The 12,791-nt window shown below is 35.8% G+C and overlaps 1 protein-coding gene across 1 annotated transcript; it reads left to right on the top strand.

The window, feature by feature from the left end:
• The first annotated feature begins 679 nt into the window (after positions 1–679).
• LOC145691242 (cuticle protein 76-like) lies at positions 680–11,981 on the top strand. Its single transcript, XM_081766885.1, has 2 exons — positions 680–834; positions 10,298–11,981. Exons 1-2 carry the CDS (start codon positions 823–825, stop codon positions 10,706–10,708), a joined length of 423 nt encoding a protein of 140 aa, XP_081623011.1. The 5' UTR covers positions 680–822; the 3' UTR covers positions 10,709–11,981.
• The last annotated feature ends 810 nt before the right edge of the window (positions 11,982–12,791 follow it).

The raw sequence follows: 12,791 nt of genomic DNA, 5'->3' as shown, positions 1-12,791 counted from the left end.
CTGTTACCCACGAGAATCGTGAAATTTCTTGTCTTTTCTCGAATTTAAAAAAGGGAACTTCTTCTCGACTCTCGTCTCCTCAGCGAGAGTAGCACCTAGAATATTTATTTATTTATTTACTTTCGTTTGTTTGTTTTTAAGGCAACCAAAGTCCCAACCACAAGAGCACAAAAAGAATAAAAATACTGGCCGATTAAGACTGTAAATATATACGTACAGAGACAGTTTACCACCTAAGAAGAGAAATATTGAATACGAAATGTTATGTCACTGAAACTGTATGATAAGATGGAAAAAATGCAACGAACTACAAGCCAGACACACCTGGTCAGGTTAACACCCCACAGTCATTTCTAAGTCTCCTCCCATCTACTGCATGCAGTGGTCCTTCGTTCGATAATCTGCATTCCAGAAGCATTTCTTTTTTTCGTCTTATGGTCCCACTGCTTGCTTTAGTTCTTTACCTCAACTTCTTCAGTACCGGTGGGCACCACGCGTATAAACACCACCCTGGCGGGTGATTCTTATGAGAAAAACCAGTAAAGTTCACCGCATAATGATTTGGTGAAAGTTTTTTCATTGATGTTATAACTAACTATAAGCGCCTCGTCTGTGATCATATAGGCTGGGGGAGGATGAAAGGGGGGAGGAGGTGCCCTGTACTGGCCGCTTTGCCTTATAAAAGGAGAGGAGCAACTTGTTGGCGGTCAGACACACTTCTATCTGTATCTACTTCATTAACCCAGCTCTCTGAGAACGTACAAAACGTTCCAGCCACACCTTTCATAACCGGAGGCACATTTATAAAAACAAGTACACAATATGTCACTCAAGGTAAGCATGTTTTATTTTTGAGGGTCTTTACACTACTACTATCAACTTCTATTACTTAAACGTAATTTATTTTGCATTGTAATCGTTGTAGTACATAATTTGCAAGGTATAGCTTATTTAATAAGTAATATGAGTAAATTCAGTATGTTTTCCTAATAATCAATTTTGAAACTGGAGAGCAAGATGGCTCAGTGATTGAGCACTTATCTCCAGTGCAAAAGAATCGTAGACCTCATCGTTGGTATAGCGACTAGCGCGAGCACTTTGATAGGTGTGGCCTCGGGTTCGATTCCCGGTGGGAGAGAATTGAATGCATTACGAAATGCTTTCGGATTCCAGTTTAAACTGTAGGTTCATGTCTCACATAGCCTCGGTGTTGAGGAGATACACTAAACTTCAAGAAATAGTTAAAACGGTTAGTACTTCGATCGCTTGTCATATAATCTTAATGGACATCATATATGTAGCTTTTTCTATCTGATCACCAATTTAGTACCTCTAAATTCATTCTACCAGTTCATAAATAATTTCTTTTAGCCTGCGAGGTATAATCATACGAAGCCAAATTTAATAATAAACTAACAACAGTATGAGATTTTGAAATTCAAAACAGTTTTGAAAAACAAAGGTATCAGAAATCTATAGTGTAGTTGGTCAAAATATATTCGATCACTTGTTAAAATAACAATTGGCAGTCAAAGTGCGTCATGGTCAAATAATAGTTAATGAATTTTCTAGACCTTTTCTACAGTTAGTTAATTTGATTGGCACTTAAGGTCCCTTTCAGCACCAAGGCTCTATTAGACGCTGACCTGTAATTTTACATGGAATCCGAACCACATGAGTTTCTACTGGAAATCGAATCTGTTTCGGCCGTGCGAAAGTTGCGTACACTAACCACATAGCCACGAGGAAATTCGCCTTCTCTTAAGTGTAGAACTTGGAAATTATTTTATAGAGAATAATGTAAATTTAAGTGCACGTATACATGAAATTTGTAATTTGTTGTTTATATTTGTTCAGTTGTTCGCAATAGTAAGTACTACATGCAGTCTGAATGGGCAAACCTAGAAAACCCATGGACATGATATTGTCCACTACAAACTTAATTGGCCGAGCCACGAACCAGAGACCTCACGCACCAGTGATATTCATTTGTGCACGTATTTATATAGACTCCTTTAGAATACTTGCTACTTTGAATTTTAACTTTTATTCAACATTGTTCATGTCTTTTCTGACATAGTATTTAAATTAAACATGTGCCGGTAGAGCACATATCTCTGGTGAGTGAAGTCTTGGTTCGATCTCATTTCGCGTCAAGTGAACTTTATGATGACAAAACATCTTTGCGTGGGTTTTCCGGGGGTTCTCCCGTTTCCTTCTACTTTTCCATTCCACTATTTCATTATTATCATCATCTCCCTTAGCTTCTTTTCATAACAATTGGACGTTAAACTCTAAGTTTCATTTTTGAGTTAATTACATTACGTAGATGAACAAATGAAAAATATTAGTAATATTACAGTCTATCATTACAACAGAATTGTGTATATTTACAATAAATTGTTGTAAACTCAAACACACACGAGACGATTTTCTGTGTAATGTGCAATTTTTGTTTTTGAATCCAGTGACAGTAAGCAAATCGAAGGAACAACACAACGCAATATTTTATGTGAAATTGGTAGAAGTGTTAATATCAAATTTATCAGTTACACTGTTTTCTTTCTACCCCTCTTTTATCTTTTACTATATATTCTGTGACACCGCTTAGCATACAATTTCTTATCAACCAATCCTGCTCGGCTACTTTTGAAACGTATTTTGTAATTTAATACCCCACTGTTCTGTCATGTGAGCTAAAGGAGACGCGTATTTAATGAATGTGAACGATTATAATATGATTGGTGGAATGAGAATGCTGAAGGAAACGAAATAACCCCGAGTAAACCCACAGAACATGATGTTGCATACTTATCACAAAGTTACATAGTCTGGTATCAAACCAAGAACCTTCGTACAAGTGATGAGGTCTACCATTGGTCAACCGTGACCCCAATTTCTTTTCTTCTTTTAATCCTTCCTTGCTAGCACCCATTGGTTTTGTGTTTAAACTGGCTAATATTCTCTATTCTTCTCCGCACTTAGATTTCGAATGCCTTTTTGTCATTTTTCATCTATTCTGAGTAATTAACATGTTTTTGCCTCGTAACTTAGAGTAGTGTTTCTCAACCTTTTTTCGATGTCGACATTCTTTATAGAACTCCCACGACATCGCGTCACATTGTTTGATTTTTTTTATTATTAATAATAATATATTTAAATTATAATAGTGTAAGACAATAAGTTTCTATAAAATACTGATTCTATGTAATACTGATTATTGTTCATGCCACTGAAGGCGTTTACTGGTACAGTCTCTCTCAATATATATATATTTGCGAGGGACATAGTGGCTTAGTGGTAGAATCCTTTCCTTTGGTGCGGATTTCTAGTTCGATCCCTGGACAAATAAGTTTGTGGTGGGCAACATCGTGTTCGTGGGTTTTCTCGGGTACTTTCATTCTCTTCCACATTCTCATTCCATCAATTCTTCCATCATCATTCATTTGCCTTAATCATCCGTCTCTCTTAGCCTAAACGGTATAATCGTGGGACGTTAAACTGAAATATTTTATTTTTAGAAAGTTACTTCCCTGTTCTTATGGCCTATGGAGATCTGTAGTTGGTCAGACATTAGACCCTATTTATTTAAATGTTTAAAAGCTTCTTTTCTACTTGTAAACCAGAGAATACATCTTGATAAATCAATTAGTTTTGAAATTCAATTGCGATCTGAGTCAACACCTGAAAATGTATGAAAAAATGAAATGAAATCTTTGAGTTTTACATCCCACGATTATGGCCGCTAGGCTAAAGGAGACTGTAATGATAATGAATGAAATGGTGGAATGAATAAAGTGGGAAGAAACTGGAGAACCACGAGGAAGCCCACGCATACAATGTTTGTCCACCACAAAGTTCACTTGGCGCGATCTTGGATCGAACCATGGACCCCATGCACCATAAGTGAACGCTCTACCACTGAGCCACCGTGGCCCCTAAAATTGTATGTGCCCACTGGGAAATGTCTCGGGAAACACGAGTACGTTAATCATACCTATAAGAGATCATCAAAGGAAAAAGAAGCACCAAAGAATAGATAAATTTACTTTATCGTAACAAGGTTTAGTATGAAAGAGGTCAATGACAAAAAAACAACTATCATAATATAACGAATGTACTATTCAGAAATAGCCAAGATTATCCTTGCCTGGAATGAATTATATGATTTAGTATTTCGTACGAGATGAGGAATTTTTCGCCATGACTAATTTCTCGGTCGAAAAACTAGTGCAAGCGGACTCAGGTTCGATTCCTTGTTGGTTACATTCGGTCGAAAAAGTGTAAAATTCTTTTTTACTCCAGCCGTCCTGAGTGATGTTTTCCCAGCCTTTTCTCATCATCGACGGGATAGTATCTCCCATAATGGTCCCAAGGCTCTTCCTTACTTAACTTTCCTTTACTCCTCCTTAATTCCGCGGACAGTGTGATCGCAGAGGAACGTCCCTCATACGTGACTGGTAATATAGCCGTAGATGGCGAAAGTCCAGAAATCTAATTTGTAATCCTAATCCTAATGCTCCCAAAAACGAGACGAGAAGTACATTTCTGAATTTAAGACAAAACTAAATTCTAAAGACTACGAAAATATGCCTTGTTAAAAATTAGTTACTAATAGTTATGTGCAGTGAACAACTTTTACATATTAACATTTATTAAGAAATCTGGGGATATTTATAATTTTTGATTAATTCTAATTCTTCAAAAGTGACATCTACATATCATTTGAATTTCTTAATAGTAAATGTAAAATTCTACCCAAAATGCTTCCAAATATAAAATAAATACAAAACGAGACAAGACGATTAGGATTAGGAATTAGATTTCCGGACGCTCGGTATCTATGGCATGTTAGTCCGTCACGTTTGATTGACGACGTCCGACGGCGATCACACTATCTGAGGAAAGGGAAGGTAGAAAGAATTGGAAAGGAAATAAGTGGCCTGGGACCTGCATATTGGGTATCATCCCAGCATTTGCCTGGCGTAAATGAGGAAAACCCAGGAGAATCTCACTCAGGGTAGCTGGGCTGGAGAAGCTTTGACACTTTTTCGACCGAGTGTCCCTACCGGCCTTCGAACCCAGGACCACTCGCACCGAAGGCGAAAGCGTTAGGGATTACGCTACGCGAGGCCACCGAGATGAGGCGAGGAGATCGTTTCCACAGGGCCTTATTTCTCGCTTCGTCTCATGGGCAACACTAAAATGAATGATGCTTCTTTACCTAAGTTTGCATGGCTAATGGATAACAAACAAGAGCTTGAGAGTCCAGAGTTGTACCTTTACCCCTCAAATAGGCATAACTTCTGAATATCAGTTCTGTCTGAAGATTTAAAATAATTTTGACAACCAAATTTAAAAAATAACTATTCATCATATCTATATATATAAAAGAGAACGTACAAATCCTTTGTCCGCTCATCACGCTAATACGGCTGAACCAATTTCTTTTATTTTTGGGGGGTTATTAGGATTTGGACCCTAGATGGTTTTTATCATATCACTTTAATTTTCAATTACCAGTGTCTTGAGATAATTGACCATTCAGGTGTCCATTACGTACAAATCCGTTGTTAGTTCATCATAGGTATAAAAATAAACGCATGTATATGCAACCCGCATGACCGTGTCACTCGGCGGGTTAACATAAATGACAGGCGTTATAATGGTTTTTATCATATCACTTGAAAGCGAAAAAGTAAAAATTATCTAAGTAACAAAGTTTATTGCGTTCGGGGGTGACCGCAGCGAAGCGGGGCGGGTTAACATAAATGACAGGCGATATAATGTTAACATTTACTGCAATCTTCTATGGTTTTTATCATATCACTTGAAAGCGAAAAAGTAAAAATTATCTAAGTAACAAAGTTTATTGCGTTCCGGGGTGACCGCAGCGAAGCGGGGTGAACGCTGCTAGTTCAGTAATAGCGTACGTGTATAGATACAGACGTTATTGACACTATTTGGACTTAAATGTCATCTGAATTGTCACTATACTCATGTCAGCTACACCGAAAATTATGGACATTAAAATAGGATGTTTTCAATTATTTTTATTTGTCACCCCTTCGCATCCCGTACCCTCACTCCTCATGGTAATGGGGAATGAATTTGCATTTAAATGGAATGTCAATATTCGTCTCAGCTACCCAGAAATCTATGATTAAACACTAGCGGTCGTTTTCGATTATTTCTACCTGCCACCCCCTTACTTCTTTTCTCTCCGTTGCCGAAAATGTGATAGAAATCTATGTTAGGCCAGGATCCACCTATGTACCAAAATAACATCAATATCAGTATAGCAGGCTTGGAGGAGATAGCCATCAAACGTCGTTACATTAATTTTTAATTATTTAGATTTCCAACTTCTTTTCTGTCCTGTATATAAAATAATGCTTCTTATGTAAACATTAATTTTGTACTGTACTTCTTTTATATGCAAACACAAACATTAGAACCGGGTCCAGAGGCGTGGTCGTGTGATTCAAATCTTTCGGAGGCGAGATTGTGTTGTGGGGAACGACCTACACAGTAAAGGTTGATTTTACATAATGTCTTTGGACCGGACAACTACACCGGATCCAAGTGCCGGTTATGGTTCGGACCCCATTTTAATAATAGATTCTATCCTTTGTATCCTCGTTGTTGCATAAGGGCACAAACACAAAAGCTGAAACTTTAATATTAGAATTTTTATTCGATTTTGCAACCTTTAATGCTCCTTACCTAAAACAGAGGGTAACTTATTTGAGGCTTCAGTGGGTAACCGACCCCTTGACTTTAAGATTCATAAATTTATTTTAATATATGGGATAATAATATACCAAGGAGAACGTGGAAAATCTACTTACATCGTGGAATCTTGCCTCCTCCAAGAAACATTATCTGATACGATGCTATTGACCTAAATTTTCTTCTTCCTTGTATACATACTATAATACCTGTATTGATCTTTCTTGCAAGCCCGTAGCCGGACACTAAAACAAGAGGCTAAGTTTAGTTATGGGATAGATGAGGTAAATTGAGTTAACCTTACATTCATACGTATGAACAATGCATACCAAGAAGAAAAATGAAAGTTTCTGTGGGATTCCCCTAGCCACTCCGTAGCCACGGCGCTGTTTTCTTGTATGAATTGTCTAGTCCAGCGTTTGTCAACCTTTTTCCTTCTGGAGCACACCAAAGTATGTTTCAAACTTTCGCGTTACCCCTAGATATGATTGTTTTTTCCTACATGTAAAAAAAAACAACAACAACAACATACAATACATTTTTTATTATGGAACGACTATGAGATACAAATCTCACAAGCAATTACGCAAGACTATTGAATAGAAACATATTAACATAAAATAAACGCATGACTCTTAAGCAGGAATATGAGAAAGAAATATTAGAAGACATTAAAAATCTCGCGACACACCTAACATGTATCTCGACACATCAATGTGTCGCGACACAGTGGTTGAGAAACGCTGTCCTAGTCTATATATGATTTATTAGTTGGTTTACTTGTTGCAACCAATATTCTCCAGTCCTCTTTTCCCCAGGCCGGAAGCCAGTCCAAAAATGTAGGGGGGCGGTAAAAATTAGGGGGGCGATCCAACCATATTATAGCTCATTTGCAAGCCTACCGTGAAAATATTAGAGAGTCAGTAAAAATTTAGGGGGTGGCCCCCTAGACTCCCCTGCTTTTCCCCTAAAAGCTCTTTAATGACGTACGCAACATAGGTTTCTTATGGGCACTGCTAATTTTTAATATTCTTTTTGCGTTTGATATTTTCTTATACCATATATGAGTGGACTTCTGTATTTGAGGTTTCTGTAATTATATTTCCACATAGATGACACTGATCTTTAGCAACAACAATATTGCTCTCTCAAGTTATGAAATGCAACTCTATTCCAATTTATTATTTTTCACAAAATGCATAATAATCGACTCAGTTTAACTTTTCTAAATAATTTGAGTTAATAGTCACCTTGTTACATTGAATAATAAAATTTTAATTTACTGCTGTATTTACCTGAGAATTAGTATCCACATTTATATCAAACCTTTGATTGTATGGTATGTAGAGAAACAAGTATAGTGGTAAAGACAACCTTGTCCGAAGGTTTCTTTTTTGAGAGCAGGTAGGTTTCATATTTATTCCTGCCCTTATGAAAATCAGATAAAATTTGGTAATGAAACATCCCAGTGTAGTGCCTTTTAGGCTACACATGCTTACGATCTTGAACGTATAGTGAACAGCAAGGTGCGAGATCATAACAGTAGAAGTGAGTTGGAGGAGGATGGTAGATAAAAGTTTTTTTAAAAAAGTACGGAATGTCTCAATATAATTATTAAATAAAAAACTTTATGAATTTAGAAATACTGCTAACTACTAATTAAAACGTTAATTACACATGTAAAAGTGTTAATTAATATGGCTTATTGGAGTTAATTTGGAAACTTTTGATAATAATATCACTTTATTTACCCCTAGTAACAATATTAGTGGAAAGATATTCTTCCTAAACTATTAAGTGGGGGGATATCTCGCTAACCTCTACAGGATTTCCTACCCTGCTGCACATACACTTTATAGAAAGCCTTGAAAGTATATCTTCTATGATCTTTCACATAAATTGCGCATAGTTTTAGAAAATTTCAATATGTCACCTTAGCACAAATGAAAGCCGGTTTAGCATCTAAGTCTGAGCTATTTTAATAGTACATGCACAAGAACTAGAATTTTGATATAGAATATGTGACTTGTCAGTGGTGATTCATGAAATATAATACCAGGAAACTTTATTTCAATAAAACCAAATAAAGTCAACTTGAGAACGCTATCATGGTTTCACTATTTTGTAACATTGATGTACATTTACAAAATACTCAACAAACACAACTCTACTTTGTACTAAAATATATTAAAACCTCCACACCTGACACTAAGGATAACAATAAGGGCTATACTTTGGATCTGATTTGAGTTTAGTGTTCCTTTCAGCAGCGAGGCTCTATGAGACATGGATCTATAGTTTAACCTGGAATCCAAATCACATGACCTACCGCTGGGAATCGAGCCCGGATCATACGGTATTTCCATAACCACGAGAATAAATACTGTACGTTCAATGTTCAACCTCAAGTGAAATGAATTTGTGGTGAACTTTATTATTACCCGTTTCCTCCACTTTTATCAAAAGTCCACGATATACGTGCTTCATTTATTCTTCTTCTTCTTCTTGCAAGATGTTTTGGAACAAAACAATTAATCAAAACATATTTTCTACATTTATATAAATATATTCTGATCATGTAATTACTTTTAGTCTCGCCCGTTGGCACTGTAGATGAGAAGCTCGGAGCGGATAGAAATTTACACGCACGAAAATATTTGAATGACAGTGAAGAAACTGAAAGAATCCACTTTTGTTAGTAAGAGAAGCTGGTTAATTATATATTTACTGTATTTGTATATGGTGCTCCAGATTTTTACATTACATATAGCACAACACTCACACCAGTAAAACTAATTAACGTATAAATAGTGCTAAAGGGAATTGTATTCAAAGCTTTTCTTGCTAAACAATATGAATATACTTCCTAAACAAAGCGACTTTTGTATTATATACTCATTAGGACTGGGAATTAATTAAGCGAAGAGAAAGTTTCCTAAACTTGCTTCCATGATTTTTGATTTTTCCCTTTGTTCTACTCTCAAAAGCCAAAAAAAAAAAAAAAAAAAAAACTTAAACAATACAAACTCGCCTTGCACTTATAATTTGGACTTAGCGAAAAATTAAAGAAAAATGTTGAAGATGATGTTTTAATAATATTCACAAACTATAAACAAGTATGAATAATTACTGAAATACAATATAAATTGTAGTAAATATTTCCTTTAAGAAACCGAAAGTAGTAACGCTGAATTTGGTGTCTCAAAGGAAACACCCAGTGTCGTTTGAGTCTCACAGTCAGACCCATACACATATTTTATTGATTTACTTCCACATTGAAATGATGTGCAAGAGGGAGTTTGGTTCAGGATTCAGACCTTTGTGATTGATACATGGTCGGCACACCAACTTCGAATGTCTTTGTTTCTAGTTTCTTTAGCAGACAATTGGTTACAATTTTTACCTTCCTACCTATCCCATAACTCTGGGTATATACAGGTTTTCTCGTTATACTAAATACAAAAATATGTCTCAATGGTTCATTTGGCTTCGTAACTATTGCTATGTTATAAAGAATATTGAAAGAAAACTTGAAAATATTTATTATTATTATTATTTCTCGTAGGTCGTTGTTTTGTTTGCCGCCCTTGTCGGCATTGCAAGAGCTGGCGTAGCTCCTGTGGCATACGCTGCACCTTCTGTAGCTGTAGCTTCTCCAACTATCACTTCCCAAGCTTCCAATGTTCTCAGGACTCCAGGCAACCTTGGTCAGATCTCCACGTACCAGAAGACCATTGACACTCCATATTCCAGCGTACGAAAGGCTGATGTCCGAGTGAGCAATGACGCTTTGGCCTACGCCGCTGCCCCAGTCGCTGCTGCACCAGTCGCCCTTCGTGCTGGTCCTGCCTACGCTGCTGCCCTTCCAGGTCGTGCTGTTGCTGCACCAGCTAGCCTGTTGGGAGTTGCTTATTCTGCTGCTCCTGCTGTCGCTACAATGACCTTCTCTGGATATGGAATCCAATACGCTTACTAAGAGAAAAATATAGCAATGTCTTTTGTTTCTGCTTTCATTGTATATGTTCCTAGTCTATTTATTTAAACGCTCATATTCTTTATTTGTTATTTGTGTGTGTTCTCTGTGGTTTTATACATAAACCTTTGTATTCATCTGCATTTAGGAGGTGAGATGTATTAGATGATTATTTCAGTCCTGAAATGTAAAATAGCTTATATTATACCTTCGTGAAAATCTTGTAATTTTATATAGATAATGATGTATTCTTTTCTTCTTTTAAGAACTGTTCTTCAGTATAAAAAATTAGCTTTTTCCCATTTTTGTAAATAGTGAATGCTCATGCTAATCCTATTTCAATTCTCCAGGCCTTTAAGAATATTTTATTTACTTAGTTCTTCATACTTCTATCCTATAGTAGATACTTCCGTTATAAACTTCTGCTTAGTCTAAAAATATTCTATAATTATATGCTCTGCGATATAAGAAAATAACATATTTTATATGCACTTGGTATGAAATCTGTTATTTTCTTTAATCGTAACTACATGAAACTTCCATTAGAATATATTATGTACATACTCTCTCTCTTTCTCTGTGAACACTATTGTAAATAATCCTTTTTCTGATATAATGTTCTTACAAGTATCTTGACTGTATATGATCTTTATTTTCGAATTAAGTATATTAGATTCTCTGTAGTGGGACTATCTGTTTAGTGAAAATTGTCTTTTGCCAGGTTAGAACATTCTTGTTGGCTACTGTACAATCTTTCGTCTCCAGTATATGTAAATTCAACACTTGATAAACACTGTAACACCTCTTTTACCTATTATTCTCACACTGTGTGCTGTTTACATTCTCTCTCTCTCTCTCTTTCTCTCTTATTTTTAATCTTGCATGTTTCTCGAATTCTTTCTTCATGTCTCTATGCAAAAGCAACTCAGTTCTTTAAACATTTCTTTGTTTCTTTATCTTTTACCTTTGCAAGCATAATGATTATATTCTCCATGTCTTCATCTTTGTTTCTGATACTTCTATCTATCAAATAATTGGTCCAAATATACAATTGCTATTGCATTTACGCTACGCAACAAATATTTAAAATTCTACATTTGTCTTCTTTTCTATAGAACAGTAAAAATATTCGTAAGATAATTCTAAACCTATTGTCTCGAATCGAGACTATATTACGTTTTATTATTACATTTTTTTGTATGTATAAAAATATGATTTGCGCTGCTCTTAAATATGTTAAGAATTTCGCAATAAATATTTTAAAGTAAATTGCTTACTAGTTTTAGTTTTTTTTTTTCGTTTTCTAAACCCACAGAGTAAGAAACAATCTTTTGTTTTTTTTAAAAAAAACCACTGGTTTATTTGAGGGGTTATCCTTTGCTTTAATATATATATATATATATATATATATATATATATATATATATATATATATATATATAAAGAGAACGCACAAAATCCTTTGTCCGCTCATCACGCTAATACGGCTGAACCGATTTCTTTCATTTTTGGGGGGTTGTTAGGATTTGGACCCTAGATGGTTTTTATCATATCACTTTAATTTTCAATTACCAGTGTCTTGAGATAATTGACCAATCAGGTGTCAATACGTACAAAAAATCCTTTGTCCGCTCATCACGCTAATACGGCTGAACCGATTTCTTTCATTTTTGGGGGGTTGTTAGGATGTGGACCCTAGATGTTTTTTATCATATCACTTTAAGTTTCAATTACCAGTGTCTTGAGATAATTGACCATTCAGGTGTCCATACGTACAAATCCTTTGTTATTAGTTCATCATAGGTATAAAAATAAACGTATTTATATGCAACCCGCATGACCCTGTGACTCGGCGGGTTAACATAACTGACAGGCGCTATAAATCACTTGAAAGCGAAAAAGTAAAAATTATCTAAGTAACAAAGTTTATTGCGTTCCGGGATGACCGCAGCGAAGCGGGGCGGGTTGGGGTGACCGCAGCGAAGCGGGGCGGGTTAACATAAATGACAGGCGATATAATGTTAACATTAGTGCAATCTTCTATGGTTTTTATCATATCACTTGAAAGCGAAAAAGTAAAAATTAT

The sequence above is a fragment of the Thermobia domestica genome, chromosome 1 (genome assembly GCF_964235325.1).
Source record: "Thermobia domestica chromosome 1, izTheDome1.hap1.1, whole genome shotgun sequence".
NCBI lineage: Eukaryota > Metazoa > Arthropoda > Insecta > Zygentoma > Lepismatidae > Thermobia > Thermobia domestica.
Note: the sequence above shows the minus strand (reverse complement) of the source record. Positions and strands in the feature narration are given on the sequence as shown.